Source organism: Pavona decussata, unplaced genomic scaffold (genome assembly GCF_977016875.1).
Source record: "Pavona decussata unplaced genomic scaffold, jaPavDecu1.1 SCAFFOLD_87, whole genome shotgun sequence".
NCBI classification, from domain to species: Eukaryota; Metazoa; Cnidaria; class Anthozoa; order Scleractinia; family Agariciidae; genus Pavona; species Pavona decussata.
The window spans coordinates 3,665,001-3,680,262 of NW_028145504.1; the positions used below are offsets into that span (position 1 = coordinate 3,665,001).

At 39.9% G+C, this 15,262-nt stretch overlaps 2 protein-coding genes and 1 long non-coding RNA gene across 3 annotated transcripts in view; 1 reads left to right on the forward strand and 2 right to left on the reverse strand.

Moving 5' to 3' along the window:
• LOC146474844 (uncharacterized) overlaps window positions 1-1,281 on the reverse strand; it is a 10,760-nt gene extending 9,479 nt beyond the window's left edge. Inside the window, exon 1 of the mRNA XM_085116274.1 lies at window positions 914-1,281. The gene's annotated coding sequence lies outside the window, so the exon portion shown is untranslated. The remainder of the gene's footprint in view (window positions 1-913) is intronic.
• LOC146474832 (uncharacterized) overlaps window positions 1-15,262 on the forward strand; it is a 265,330-nt gene that overhangs the window by 213,687 nt on the left and 36,381 nt on the right. The gene's annotated exons all lie outside the window — the stretch shown is intronic.
• On the reverse strand, window positions 7,399-14,453 carry LOC146474845 (uncharacterized). The gene is made up of 3 exons (XM_085116551.1): window positions 13,991-14,453; window positions 10,104-10,152; window positions 7,399-9,490 (listed from the first exon to the last, which is right to left on the reverse strand). Exons 1-3 carry the CDS (start codon window positions 14,379-14,381, stop codon window positions 7,684-7,686), a joined length of 2,247 nt encoding a protein of 748 aa, XP_084972677.1. The 5' UTR covers window positions 14,382-14,453; the 3' UTR covers window positions 7,399-7,683.

A 15,262-nucleotide genomic window follows, 5' to 3' on the forward strand; every position in this document is an offset into this window, starting at 1 on the left:
CCAGTGTACTTATAATTAGAGAGGATTTATTGAATCGAATGCTAAATTACTTAGTATTAGGCGTGAATTTAAATTAAAATAATGGCAAACATTTCCGCGTTGTCCAAAATTGCAATAAAGTAAGACTGATATTAAATGTATAATCAGGGACAGCATGGACCGAGGCTAAGTGTCGTTATCATAAATGAACAGTCCATTGTTCATGCTAAACCTTATAAGTAGTGAAAACTATGATCAAAAGTCGGAACCCAGCGTGCTGCTTACGATAAAGCGACACTGTTTGACTCGACCCTGTACCCAATAACCCTAAAATGTTACGCAATCCTGTAACATTTGTCCTTCAGGGATAGCAATAAAGTGAAACAATTATGAATTAATTGCTGAGAATATTTGCCTTGAAATATGACAAAACAAACAATTTCTCGCACTAGGAATTTCAACTTTTCGTTCTACAACTAAAATATTGCGGCTGTAATGAAAGTCAACGCCGCAAGTTATTTACTCTTATTGAAGACTGGATGACTGTATGATGACATTCCGGAGATTTGATAGGCTTAGCGGCCATGGTATACGAGCCATTATACCATGCCCTAGAAATAGCGACCATCAAATTACCTTCTAGTTGTTCTTACGAAGCGAGATCAGCATGATCTTGCAATATTTCTTTATTGTTTTTAATAAAACAATGAGATGATTATAGCCAACTCGGCGCTACGCGCCTCGTTAGCTATCCATCATGTCGTATCTAACAAGCTCTCGTGGAAAAATTGTTAAATAGACCGATTTGAAAAGCGTTTTTATCAACTCCAAGTATCTAATAATTTGATTTCAAAGAAAACCTTAAGGTATCTCATGGAGTAAGGAAACATATGAAACGTAATTTTAGCAGTATAAACGAAATGCATCACGTTACCTGTCCTTTTTAATTATCGCTCCTTTCTTTGGCTTTGCGTCGAAGATGGATTTTTAGATTCTTGGTACCAGCCTTCGATTTCAGCGTTAGCGAAGTGTCTTCCAAACAAGAAAACGTTTTACTGCTGGTGAACTATTAAGAAAACCTCGCGAAATCCTTGAGTCAGCTAGTGGCGTACTTGCATTTATACTGAGCGTTGTCAATAATTAAGTGTGAAAAGAAATTCACTTAAAGGGATTCACTGACACTGGAGTGATGCTCAAAAAGGAAACTCGTGTCACTGTTAATTTCTCAGCAGTTAGAAGACCATACACTCCCTGAAAAAGCCTTAAACCAATCGTGGCTTACTCAAACCTGTTTTCGTGCAATTGAAGCCACTTAATGTGTTGTAGTCTAGCTTGAAATGTGTTGTTTGAAGTTTTGTGGATTTTAGACTGATCACGATAGTTACGAGACAATTGAAAGCAGGGGATGGCAGTCAAATTAATTAATGCTAACGAAACCCGCTCACTTTATTCAATAATAAAGGATAGTAATGAGAATTTAACTTACCTTTCTTTACCTTTAAAAAACGAATTTATTAAAAGAAAAATACAAGCGAAGCCTAAGATCAGATCAAGGGAAACTAAAAAATTCCCCGGCTTGAGTTGTTCTCTTACAACTATGTGAAATTGTTTCCAGTAGAGTATTCATTCCTTACAAGAACCCCCTACCCGGTTTCATATTTTATAGTCCCCAAGAAAACTATTCGTTTGAAACATCCTATCAATAACCATGTCATTTTTCACAGTACTTGATGTTTCCTAGGCTGCCACCAATCGTTTTCACAGACGTCTTTAAAAGCTTTTTAATCGAAGTTTTTAATTGAAATGTTTAAATTTATTGCTGTGAAATAGAACCCTGGCTTTACCTGTTTTTAATTTCATTTCTAGTTCCCTTTCTTTGTTCTTAGATCATTAACCAATCGTAACTTACTCAAACCTGTTTTCTTACTATTGACGCCATTTCCATGTGGTTTCTTCAAGTTATTCTCGCTTGTAATGTTGTTTGAATTGTTCTGATTAGCCAGACTGATCACAATGGTTACGAGACGCAATTGAAATCCTCTCCATCAAGGGGGTGGCAGTTAAATATTAAACCCGCTAACTTATAAAGTAAAAATAAGACACTAAAAGTCAAGCGAAGCCGAAATTCAACGTTTTGGACTAAACCTTTCGAAGTTAAATTCCCAGGCTTACACACCTATGACAACATGAAACTGGGCTCTGTGAGTTATGCGTTCAAACTGAATACAAAATCCCCGCCCTGTTTAATCTTCAGTCCTATAGACTACCGACTGATCAACGAGGCCGGCCTCGCAGCTCAGTCAAACTGACAAAGTTTATGCTAATTGCGTCTAGGCAGAAGTTAACGAATCTTTCAGAAAGTCCGTCAATCTCGTACCCAGAGTCCTCAGGCTTTTTGGTCAGCGGGTGGGCGCCAGGAGAGACTCTATCATCTCACATCCAACGCGCGCTCTTGGGATAATTGTTAAATATATTTTTATAACTATTTTATCAATGCGACTATGTTTACTTTAAACACTGACATTGCGAGATTAGTACTACGACAATTTTTCGCATTCAGTGTTCCGGGATCATTTGATCTATCAAACCGGCGTAACCGTACAAATGATGTTTCTCAAACTCAAATGTAGCGACTGGTGTTCTTCACTCCTGAGGAACATGCACGTGGATGAGACACACGCAGGTTCCTGTTCGTGTCTTACTTTCAATGTAATACTTCTCTTTGAAGCTTGCAATTTCGCACGTTTGCCGTACTTTAATTCACTGATATCTATATTACTTGTTCCAATAGTCGCAAATTTGTTTTTCTTTTTAATTTTAATATGGTTCAAGCATCTTCGAGTTTCATTCAAAAGTAAAAAGGTGATTTGAATATGATAAAAGAAACAAACAAAAAATTAAAAAAATAATAAAACCAAAATAAACTACCACCACTTGGCGGTACACTACAAATAAACCCATATTTTTTCTTAGGGAAAGTACAGCGAACAAAACATGCCAACACGCGCGAAAATTGAATCAGATAATAGACGAATCGGTTGAGCCGTTAGCAGTGACGATCGACGCAAATCATGGATCAGAGAATAGGCCATTTCCGAGTTGCTTCAAACCTCACTATAAAAGCGAGGCTAAATGCAAATCTTTTCATACGAAAATTAGTTTTGTTTGCATATGAATGAAAACTAATTTTCATAAAAGGTTTGCTCTTAGCCTCGCTTTCATAATGAGGTTCAAAGCAACTCGGAAATGGCCCATTATCTCCGCTGCAGTGTGACTTGAGTTAGGCCGGTTCATGCGTCGAACTTTACATGAGCCGAACCTAATCATTTGCTTCGGCGCATGTAAAGATCGACGTATGAATCAGTTAGGATCGACAGATTTGTATTTGGATCGACCAGCCGTTCTATTCGATTGCGCCAGTCCAATAGAACAGCAAAAGTTCGACTTCGATTCAGACGTCGAACTTTTCATGTGCCGAACCAAATGCATACGTTACGTATAAATTATATAAATTATATCTATCCCAGAGGTCTGTGCATTCCATCGACTTGGCATGTGCGCAAAGGAGTTCATTCTGAACAAGATGGCGGGAAAAGAAGAATGTGCTTGTTCTTCTTGTTTCGAAAAAACTGAATATACTTTTCTGAGATGCGAAAGATTAAAGAAAAAAAAAAAGAATCTATTCTTGAAGTGCACACGCACTTCAAACCAACAGAAACTTTCCAATACAGGCTATATCAAAGGCGAAGCGTCAAGACTTCTCAGAACAAAATCTTCAAAAACAACATTTGAAGAAAACATTGCTCTATTCAAACAGAGATTACGCAACAGAGGTTACCTCGATAACCCTATAAATAAAACTCTTTCAGAAGTCAACCTCCGCGAAAGAATGTCGGCACTACAAAACAAACAAAAAAAGCGCAAAAAATATTTTGACGGAATATCACCCTTCTATGCCTGACCTAAAAGCATTAAGATGAGTAAATGGCACTTGATAGAAAATCAGCCTCTGCTAAGATAGACTGTTCACAGTCCCCCTATTTTTTCGTGGGATTCTCGAGACCGGTACGCTTCTATGGAACCGCCGCCATCTTGGTTTGTAAAAGCGAGCGCGATCTGGGGAGAGTGTCTAAACTACCGAGGGGAGCGGGAGTGGGTGTTAGTATAGAAGCGAAAAAATAGAGGGACTGTAACAGCTTCTCACTGTCTCGCGTTCCAAAGGCCCGTTGCACCAGCAACGGCAACACCTCATTGGTCAATTAGACAATAATACTTCCGAAGCGTTGACAGCATGACTGGCGTATCCTTCACCGCCAGTTCTAAAACTGGATACGGCTGGCGTGTAATGTTGTGAAGATCGTGGGAATGTTTTGATTTTTATCGTTTGTCTCGTCGGCTTGGAGGCCTAATAGTAAACAAACATCCTCATCTTCTGACAAAACGTTCAGTGTAAAATTCGTCTCGGTACAGGTCGATACGGTGGACGGAACTGGCTCAAAACGGTTGAAAATCAGCGGACGTTTGGCAGGGGGCAGACTGCAGTTTTCCGTCTCTCTGGACTGCTCTGAAGTAGATGGCGAACTGTAGGGACGACTTTTTTTAACAATTCTCTGGGGCGAAACAACACACACAAAGCGATTGAAACGTTGCTGATCGTGGCTTTCGTCGCAAGCGCTGTTGCAAACACGTCAGGATTGCCCATCTTGTGGATATACTTCAACTCCAAGATCGATTTTAAAAGATCGGCTAGAGGAATGCTGGCAACTCCGGCTCTTTTCGGGATCTTAAACAAATTTTATGTGGAAATGTGCTTGTTTTGCTTGCCGAAATCGCCGACTGCTATTTGAAAATAAATGTTACAAATGCGGCATGTATCTAAAGAGGTTTCGCTGTTAGCTTCGCTCTATGTGTTCCGCTTGTATAACTATTGAAATTCACTTTGCAAATAGCTTGTGCACTGTACTGTATTTCCATGCCTATCCTCACTCGAAAGACTTTCGCAACCTTATTTTATTTTACAACTGTACTTTGTTTCGAAATGGTACAGAAACTGTACTGTATTAAACAAGGACTTTCGTATTTCCTTCAATTTGACATGTTTATCTCTGGGGAGTATATTTTTTAGTTGATTCAATTAGTCGAGGCGAGAAAGTTTCGGCACGCCCCTCGAACACGAGACAGTGAGAAGCTGTTACAGTCTTCCTATTTTTCCCGCCGCCTCCCAACTCCGCTCCCCTCCCCTCAGTAGTTTAGACACTCTCCCCAGATCGCGCTCGATTTCACAAACCAAGATGGCGGCAGCTCCATCGAACCGTACCGGTCTCGAGAATCCCACGGAAAAATAGGGGGACTGTGAACAGTCTACTGCTAAGAGAGATCTACAAAGACCCTTCCCTACTTTCGTACTGAAAAGGGAGATCTTTGAAAGATGTACTCGTAAGAGCAAATTAGCTTTGAAGGTCATATTCTTCCTATCTTGACCAATAGAGCCATGTTTGGCCTGTCTTCATTATTTTACCAAACAAGCTCTTCCATGTCAGAATTCATCTTTCCCGCCATTTTGAATCTTGTTGAGTAAAAACAACAGCCGCTGACCGCGAAAATCTATTTTCTCACTTTAGCTTTAAGTTCGACTTCAGTTAGGTTCGACGTCTGAATCAACTGCCGAACTTAATTATTTGGGTCGACCTTAATAGGTATTAGATTCGGCTTATGTAAAGTTCGACGTATGAACCGGGCCTTAGTTACCCCAGGGTGTTGCATTGTGATGAGAAAGTTTGTCACGTGACTTGTAGACGCCCAAACCCTGACTCCAACACAAAAACTAACCCTAATGCAATGAACTGACCCAAAGGCCAAAGCAATGACACTTATTCTGCAATCCCAAAAATAACCCTGGGTTGGAGTCAAGGTTAGCAATTGCTGTCTCCTGGAAGTGTTTGTTTGTTTGAATTGTTCCTATTTAACGAACATTTACAAATAAAAAATTATGTCATACCAGTACAGTCAGTACTTTTTCAATTCAATTAAAAGTGAACTTAATGATTTATTAAGGATATAGATAACAACAGAACTAATAAATGTTATATATAAAGGTTATGATATGGTGTACTAGGTCGTGCTAACACAAGGATTTAGCTGCTAAGGAATATACCGGTGTCTATCAAACAAGAAAATAGAAAGGATGTGTACACTCTTTTGTTATAAGAACGTTCAGGCTGAGATTAACAAAAATTTTAAGAGCATACTAAGAACATACCCAGGCTGAGAGTCAGTTAAGAAAGTCTTTATTTTGCTCAGTCATTTTTGTTTTTGGTGAGTAGAATAAATGAAGGTAAGAGAAAAGTAAACTGAAGTCTAACAGGACAATCAAATGAAATACTTAGCGACCTTTTTTAACATTAACAATGTGGTTTTCTTATTACATGGTACACTGAAGAACAACTCAGTTTGTAATTGAGCAAACAATGCGCTTTGATAGGTTTCCTGGTCACGTCTGCATTGATTTATTGAAATACTATACCACACTTTAAGAACATGTTAAGAGCCTTAGCCCCAAAATTAGACGTTCTAATATAAAAAAGAGTGTACCTCCATTTATTTTCCGGTCAATTGTATTGTTGTTGTGGCACTGAAGATCTAATTCTGTTCATTTCCAGGTACGCATCGTGACAGAAACTGTCTTAAGCGTGAATTCTCATACTTGTACTAGAATAGCCTCAAAGTTCTCCATTAATGCTGTGCACGAGAATGACAATGGAACTAATTTTGTTACACAGGTTATTGACAATTAAATTAAATAAATTATTTAATGATACTTATTGATATCTGTTAACCTTTTTTAAAGCTCTAGAACACACTGGCTTGCTTATTAATGAAATAGCTTAAAATAATATCTATCATTCTGCGACGTTATAAATAAGTTACGTTGCGTCTTTTAGCAATAAAAAAAACCTCTTGACTTATTATTCGTTCGATGCACTGGTTTTCTTTGTGTAATAAGATTGCGAGTAAAGGCGAAAAGCAATATATAGAAATGGGAACGAAAAAAGACTAAAAAATTAAAAGCCGGCGTCACGACGTCCATGAAGATGCGTGATGATGCAATGACGGCATAGACCTTTTTGTGAGGGAGGGCGGGCTTTATCACGCAATCTTTCTTTCTCCTACAAGAGTATGCGTGACTAGTCTAAAGATGGTTTGTGTTAGAGAGTATTTTGATTACTCTTCACTCTACTACAATCTGAGAACCTTGGAAAAGATTATTTTTACAAGCAAACAATGTATTAGCTGTCATCTAACACCGGTATTGAACTTCAAACTCCTAACGTCTTTGCTGATCATTCACTAACTTAATCCTTTACAGAATTTGTTTTTAAATGGTGACATTTTTACTGTGTTAGACTTTTTTTCTTGTTTGGTTTGATTAGTGCTAAGCTCCCTTACCGGTTTAAAAAACGAGTTATCATAAAAAACAAACAGCTTAGTGAGACACGCTATAAGAAAATATCGCCCCCTGGTATAGGTAAGTTCTCCCCAAACTTTTTTAGATATGATTCGAAGCACTGACTGGTTATTTGCATTGTTCGTCTAATTAATATCATTAACCAGCTCCCATAAAGACAACACATAAACGAAAAGTTAGTTTCCGTTTACTTAATGGTTCAGTTCGCTCTTTAAAGAACACCATCTCATGGGAAACTTCTAAAATTTCACATCTTGGTAAGGAGGAGGACTGAGATCAACTTTATCATCAGCTACCGTATCAGATTGGGAAGACTGGTCTTCAGCAAGGGTATTGATGTGAACCTCAGACATGCAAATGTCTTGTTTGGCCGCGCCATTTTCCAGACCTGCTTCGCTCAAGTTGTTAATTTCCATGTGATCTACGTGGTTCTCCATCTGGGCGGCAGCAAACGGGTAAATGATCATCACTGCGAAGAAATCTTCAACCATGTTGCCATATATGTTGTACTTCTCTCGTATAGCATTGCGGATAGATGTGGCATAGGCGAAGAATGCAAACAGCACTGTCCATCCAACGTACGATATGCCAGCAACGGCAGGCTCAAGAGCCATCAGCAAAATCCACAGGTAAAACGGAACTGCAAGGATCAGCATGTAGAGCCATTTTTTGCCACTTGATCCACCAAGCTTATAGGCGGCATTTCCCATTGGGTACCATGGTGCTACGACAGCAAGGAGGACCTTTCCAATGCCTAAGATCGTCGGGTTGCTCAGGACGTCTAAAAGGCCAGTGGTGAAGTGTGGGCCGTGCTGATCAAGGTCTCCAGCTTCCATCTTTACTGCTCTCCACAATGCCACGCACATAAAGCACAGTAAAATGGTGTAAGGTACGCCAGATGCTATGGACATCGATTGGAGAGCTTTTAGTGCGTCCGCACCTCCAGCATACAGCAGAGATGTGGCACACGCACCTTCTGTTAAGGCCCAGAAAACACGCTGGATGACTGGTGGCTCTGGCTCCCCGTTGGCAGACAGACAGTCGATCACCAAGGAACCGCTATCAGAGCTAGTCACAAAGTAGAGGATGATACTAAAGAGTGAAATGATTGAGAGGAACGTACCCAGGTCACCATATTGGCTCATCACGTCAAACCACATGTCGTTCGTTGATCTACACGACAGCCGGAACATCCCATTCGTGGCTGTTGTACTGTCCTTTCCTCCGTGCGGAGATTCACACGTTATGTTTGCCCGCTCAGCATCTCTCTCCATCTTCAAACCTGCGCTGCCAAAGATGCAAAACCATAGGAACGAGTAGATTATTGGAGCTGTCATTGTGCCGTTGATAAACTGTTTGATGGTTCTTCCTTTGGAGATCTTGGCGATGAACATGCCCACAAAAGGAGACCACGCGATCCACCACCCCCAGTAGAAGATGGTCCAATCGTTCATCCATGCTTTAGCCTGCTTTCCGTCCGGTGCATTCCCCAGTTGAGCAAAGGCGTCTGTATGGAAACCAAGTTGAATAATCCACTGCATGTAGTACCCGATGCTTTGTACATACACGTTGAGTACATACCAAGTGTCCTCGTAGAAGAAGCCGACCATCATGAGAAACATCCCGAGGGTGAAACAGATCTCGCTCAGCCGTCGGATTCCAACTTTCAGACCACTGACCACGGAAGCCGTGGCGCATGCTGTCACGCACCAAATAATGATGATTTGGTTTTTGGTTGACTGCCCAATCGTATGGAAAATTCGGTGTAATCCGGTATTTATTTGCATACAGCCAATTCCTAGGCTGGTGCAAACGCCAAACATGGTACAACACACCGAAAGGATGTCTACTGTATCGCCCATCCAACCGAAGATCTTGTCACCAATGAGCGGATAGAAACACGAACGGATGGTCATGGGAAGTCCTTTTCTATAACCGACAAAGGCAAGGAGAAGCCCAACAATGACGTACACGATCCAACCGTGGATACCCCAGTGGAAGAGGGTCAAATTTATGGCATCCTGGGCTCGCTGATTATCATTATATCTGAGAATAGACAACAACCATAAGTTCTCGATATCTAAGCGCCGGAAGTTGTTGCACGGACTGGTTTTTGGAACATGTTCCATTGAGCGAACTACCCATTTTCGTCAAAAACATTATGTCGCTGGGACCACGTTTTGGTGCCTGTGATTTGTCCCACCACCAGCCCCCCCCCCCCTCCCCCCTTGCAACGTGTGTCCCGACCTTAATGCTTGCAAACCCGGTGGTTGTTGTTACATCTGTAACACGCACACACACAAAAAAAAAACAACAACAACCGTATTGGTACAATGGATACTTGATCACTACATATGTTGAAAAAAAAAGGTTAAAAATTCATACTTTTATATAGCATAATTGTAAAGGACTAATGTGATCATTAGTTGTCGGCTCAACTTCGATGTTTCAGCCGACGATATGAATGTGAAAAAGTGAGCAAATGAGCTCCTAGCAAAGATCACAAACACGAACATATGGAAACATTCATTGAAAACGAATTAAAGAAACAACTTAGTTGTTTTATTGGCATTAACTACAAAGGACAACAGAAGTGTTAGATGGGTTAACAAATTCTTTGAAAATCCTTAATCAATGTTTAATTAAAAAGTATGCTCACCTGCCGTAATAACGATTCCCTTTGGAGGTATAATGCAAAACAGGTTCAGCTGTGAAGAGACAACAACAAATTAATTCTTTTATTGCCAACGTCAGACATGCTTTATGACCGCGTCAACATTCAAAATGAACGCAACTACTAAATATGCTACCGCGACAGCCCTCAGCATCATTGGCATGACAAAAATTGCTCGGTCCCCAGCCCCCTAAAAAATTCATATTTTGTCGTGAAAATCAAGATGTCGCGCATTTATGAATTACTTTTACGAAATATGCACTCGGATTACAGTACTGAATTGGATATTAACCTATCGTCAGTTTGACCTTCAAGGAACTAGTTTAGCACAAGGGCTAACGACTAACGTATGGAGTTTTAACCGCGCGATAATAATTTACAAAGCATGTCTTTAAAACTAGTATACCGGAACAGCAGTGAATGCTGCCTTGGGGAGGCAGGTGACTGCTGTTATGATGAGAATAAGAAGGGGAGGCTGAAAGAGTTGAAAATGACCCATGGTGCTCATTTGAAACCGGAAAACACAGTGATGACAAGAAACGTGTAAAACAACGGAAATGTGTATTTAATGACATGTTGAAAGTACAAAGGAAACAGAACTTACAATTGTATTTGTTTGAAACTGTTAAATATACAATAAATTATAGTGTGATTTTACTTAACGGTGGAACAGACTTCTGAGTTATACTTACTGTTACTAAGTAGTCAGCGTTTCTCAAACGCCCTCTATTAGAGTGATTACATAAAACCTGTGAAACAGCTACATACAAGGCTAAAAATATCGGACATTTGAAATGTTGTTTCCTGTTGCACTTGTTTATTTGGTAAGATAATGAATCTAACTTTTGTTTTACGGGGCGTATAAACATACACCAAGAGATCAAGTTTGGAACGAGGCGTATAAACATGCACCAAGCGATAAAGTTTAGAACGAAGTGTGAAAATTCACACCAAACGAAGCAATGGAAAACTAAAGTTTACCGACCTTGCAGTGAATACAATGATTCGCGTAAATAAAAATCTGATAGAAAATAAAATGTTGTTTACATGTCAAGCATGTCATTGAAAACGACTAACATCCAGTAAAACATTTGAAATGCGTATGTTATTCACATATTCATGACTTAAGCTGAGCTAAAATGCAGTTTTGCCATGCTGAAAAAAATATAATCAGAAGATTGCACGATTGGAATTAAATACGCTGTCTCAGCGATTTCGGCGCGGCCGGCTTCGAGAGTTCTGAAGCATGGCTAAACATGAATGATTCTTCTACAAATACAGTCCTTGTATGCATTATTTGCTTTTCGCATGAGGTAGTGTTCAAATTATAGTGTAAGTACGTAGCTTGAGTGCCTACGTTTTGTATTTAAAAATGAACAAAGTTGGAAATAATCAACGCAGATAAGCTTACGTAATCAACAACACAACTTTCAAGAATTTGCCTTCACTTTTACCTCGAGGGTTCTCGAGGATATCCCTGACGCTGAAATTGCAAATGTATTGCGTTCTGAAATTAAAAGAGATTCAGTTTAGAAAATATAAACAAAGTAGAAACATTCCGCAAAATCAGGGGCATTCAAAACGACGAAAAATACTCACCTTGGTTTCTCTCCCTTGCTCTGTCCGAAACTGGAAAAAGCAAAGCAGCGCGTTGCATTGTGGTGCCCACAAAATTAACCACAATTCCTTTTTCCTTTGATCTTTGCGCGACCACAATCCTTTGCATTTTGCAAGAAAGCTCTCGCAAGGCCCCATAAGTATATTTCTGTGCCGATTAGAGTTGCTGCCTTGCTCGGTCGCTTCAGGCTCCCTCGCTGCGGCAGCAATAATGTGATAACAAACAATCTGCACAAAAGTCTCACCTAAACATATCGTGACTCAGCTGGGCAATTCCCCAGAAGCTTCATTTACAATTAGCCAAGCAGTCCCTTAAAACCGTGACTTGTAAAAATATCGTGACCCAGCGAAAGGAATCCCCACACCGTGACTTTTCTAAAAAACATTTTGACATGTCGTAACTTGAAAAATAGATCAGACGATTGTTCAATTTTTAAGTCACGCTATTTTACACACACGTGATCCAGAAATTCGAATTTGGGTGACCTAGCCAAAGATCGTGACTGAAGAAGCCAAAATGTTCATTAAAAACAATGTTACCCATGCAAACAAACAAACGAACAATCATCTGCGATCAATTAATCGTGGCGTGTGATAAATTCCATGGGTTAATTTATTCCATCCGTTTGAGAAAAGAAGCAAAATTCCTGTGACTCAGTACAAGAGATTTTGTTTTCTTTACGATGAAGCAGAGGGTTTTGTCGTTACCATCGGAATTTCCCGTGACGATCAAAGCATTTGCGGAGCCTGAAGCCTCTGTCGCCATTTTCGGTTTGCCTGGCAACCAGTTATGAAACTTGCAAACAGTAGTTTTACAGCACGCACCGAAAGGAAAAGACTATCCCCGCAGTGAAAAGGTTAAATTTAAACCTTCCTGTTTCCGGCTAAGATGATACCACGAATTTTTCGCTTTCATAAGTTGACAGTGAAATAAGCAAGTTCAGAAGAGTTTATTTAAATTGTCCGCTTTTGAACAATTAAACCTTATATCGGTATTGTAAACCTATAAACATGACTCTTTTCAACACCAAGGCGTCATGTGATGCAAATTAACAAAAATTTTTAAAACTGTCTTCCACGGAGGTCTAAGAAATAAAGCATGTTTGAGTGACAGGTTGAGGGCCACTTGTAATTAACCTCCACAGGATCTTAACTATTATATTCCCGCCAAAAATGACGGCATTCATGAATAGCTTCACAAGGTAGGAGTGCGTTTGTTGTTGTTGTATATAAAAACAAACTGTTAGCGAAGGAAACTGACAGGTTGTAAACAGATTATTAAAGGTCGTGAAAAGGCACTTGCAGCGTCAGAATTCAAGACTGATATACGTACATTAATTTGTTTTAATTATATATTTTTTGGCATATTGCCGTTTTAACTTCCAAAAATTCTGGGGGGAGGGGACTTAAGCCCCCCCGGCCCCTCCCCCTGCTACGGGCATGAAATACTTGGCAAAATTTGTTTCATACGTCAAACCCTTAAAAACGGCTGCCCACAGATATCGAAAAAAGGAAAACTACAGTTATTAGAAATGTAATTATGTAAGGTATTATGGCGCGAAACGTTGTTTACTGACCGCGCTTTGCTTTAGATTAAAATGAGGGCAAACCAACAATATTAGTTTACACTTCTGATAAACCGGATGAACGACTAACAATATTAGTTTACACACCTGATGAACAGGATGAACAAGAATGTGTCAATTTACGTGCGGAATTGCGGAAAAGTGACATCTTGAACATCATTTTAACCAATCAGGTTTGCTGTCTAAATTTAACCTCAGAACATCCCTTAGCTTCAAGACGCAAACAACACGATACATAATGGAACGCAGAAAACGCTCACACAGTCCGTACAGAGTGATTTTTCTCTTCCGCTGTATCAACTCAAAACCAGCAAATACGACGAAAAGGTCGAAAAGCATATTTTTCGCTGGATTCCTCTTAGTTCTGGATGATATTCTGCCGTAAGGAACATACAAATTGAAGCTCTTTGAAATCTATATCAAACATGTAAACGCACTGCGGATGAAAGATTACATCCGGAAGAGAAAGATTCTCGCAGTTATCAACGCAACCAGATTGTTGCGGGAAAAAAAAATGAAAAAAAAAATGTCAGTCTTGAAAGGGATTTGAACCTATGACCTCTTTGATGCTCTTTGAATTCTTGAGTTGAGTTTCACGGGAGTTTTTACTTCGTTGGTAGAAAACAAAAAAGTAATTAAGACTGCAAAACGAGTAAAACAAGTACTTACCAACTCCAAAGTAAAACAAACCAACACCAATCCCAGCAGCGAACAGCATCGTAAAGTATGTTGCGTCGCTAAAATCCGGTTTGTCGTCCGGTTTTCCCAGCTTCATGTTGCCGTATTTGGAGAAGTAGAGCACTATAATGAACACGGCCCAAACATCTTGAGAGCCTATGTAGACCCAGGTGCACGTGTGTGTAATCCACGCCATCCAACTCTTCATTTCTGCCAACGCGACAACGGGTTTTGCCGAGCACCATATTACAAAGGCCCAAATAATTGCGGCCGACACAAAGGTGACCACCGGGTTGACTCGAATATTCAACGCAAATCTTCCAAATTTCTTGCTAACGCGAAGCCAACGGAATCTCGCTGATACGTTTTCCTCCACCTCCATTTTTCTCTGCAATGCCTTTGGTTTGAAGCCGTAATACGATCAACTGTACTTAGGGAGAGGAGGTGGGCTAAGAATTTGTCACAGAATGTCTGATTTGTTGATTTTTTATAAAGTATTTGTAAATGGGATGTAAACATGAGCACGCACGTCCGTAATTTTCCGGGATCGAGTAATTTTACTGAAAAATCGTGACGCCAAGTCTGTATTTCATTTTTTACCAAACGGCTCACAAAAACGTTCTAAGTCCGTGTTTGGCCTTTCAAAATACTTTAATGTTGAAGCGGTGAAACGGACGTGAGAAAATTTCAGACCTACTCATCTGCGTAAAAAGATAAAACTCAGGGGCGTAGAAGGGGAGGGGTGGGGGTTGGGTTACTTGTCAGAATTTTTGTTCTGGTGGACAGCTCGGTTTTCCAATCCTCGGAGATCCTTTTTCGGACCAAAATATGTAATTTTCCGCTTTTCTGCCTAGGTTTTAATATTTATACCCATTTTCAGACTTACAGCGGGCCACAATCGCTTACACGGTTTAAAGTTTATACTAGTTTTCAGACCAAAATGGTCCTTTTATAGTCAGGGTCCTTGTTTAATTTAAACCATACTCTTTGGCGTTTGGCGCCACACATTCCTCTATATAGCTAACACAGAGAAGTACCCCCCCTCCCCCGGATAAAAACACGAACAAGATACTAAAAAGTCACAAGTTCAAACCTTTTCTAATAAAAAAAACAAGGCGTTAACTTTGTAACGATGCCAATTTACTTCAAAAATCCCGAGCCGATCATGCGAAAGACGAATATTGATAGTAATATTGATAGTAACTGACACACGGAAACTGTGGTGAATGCAACGAACGAAACCGAACCAGGATGCTTATTGGT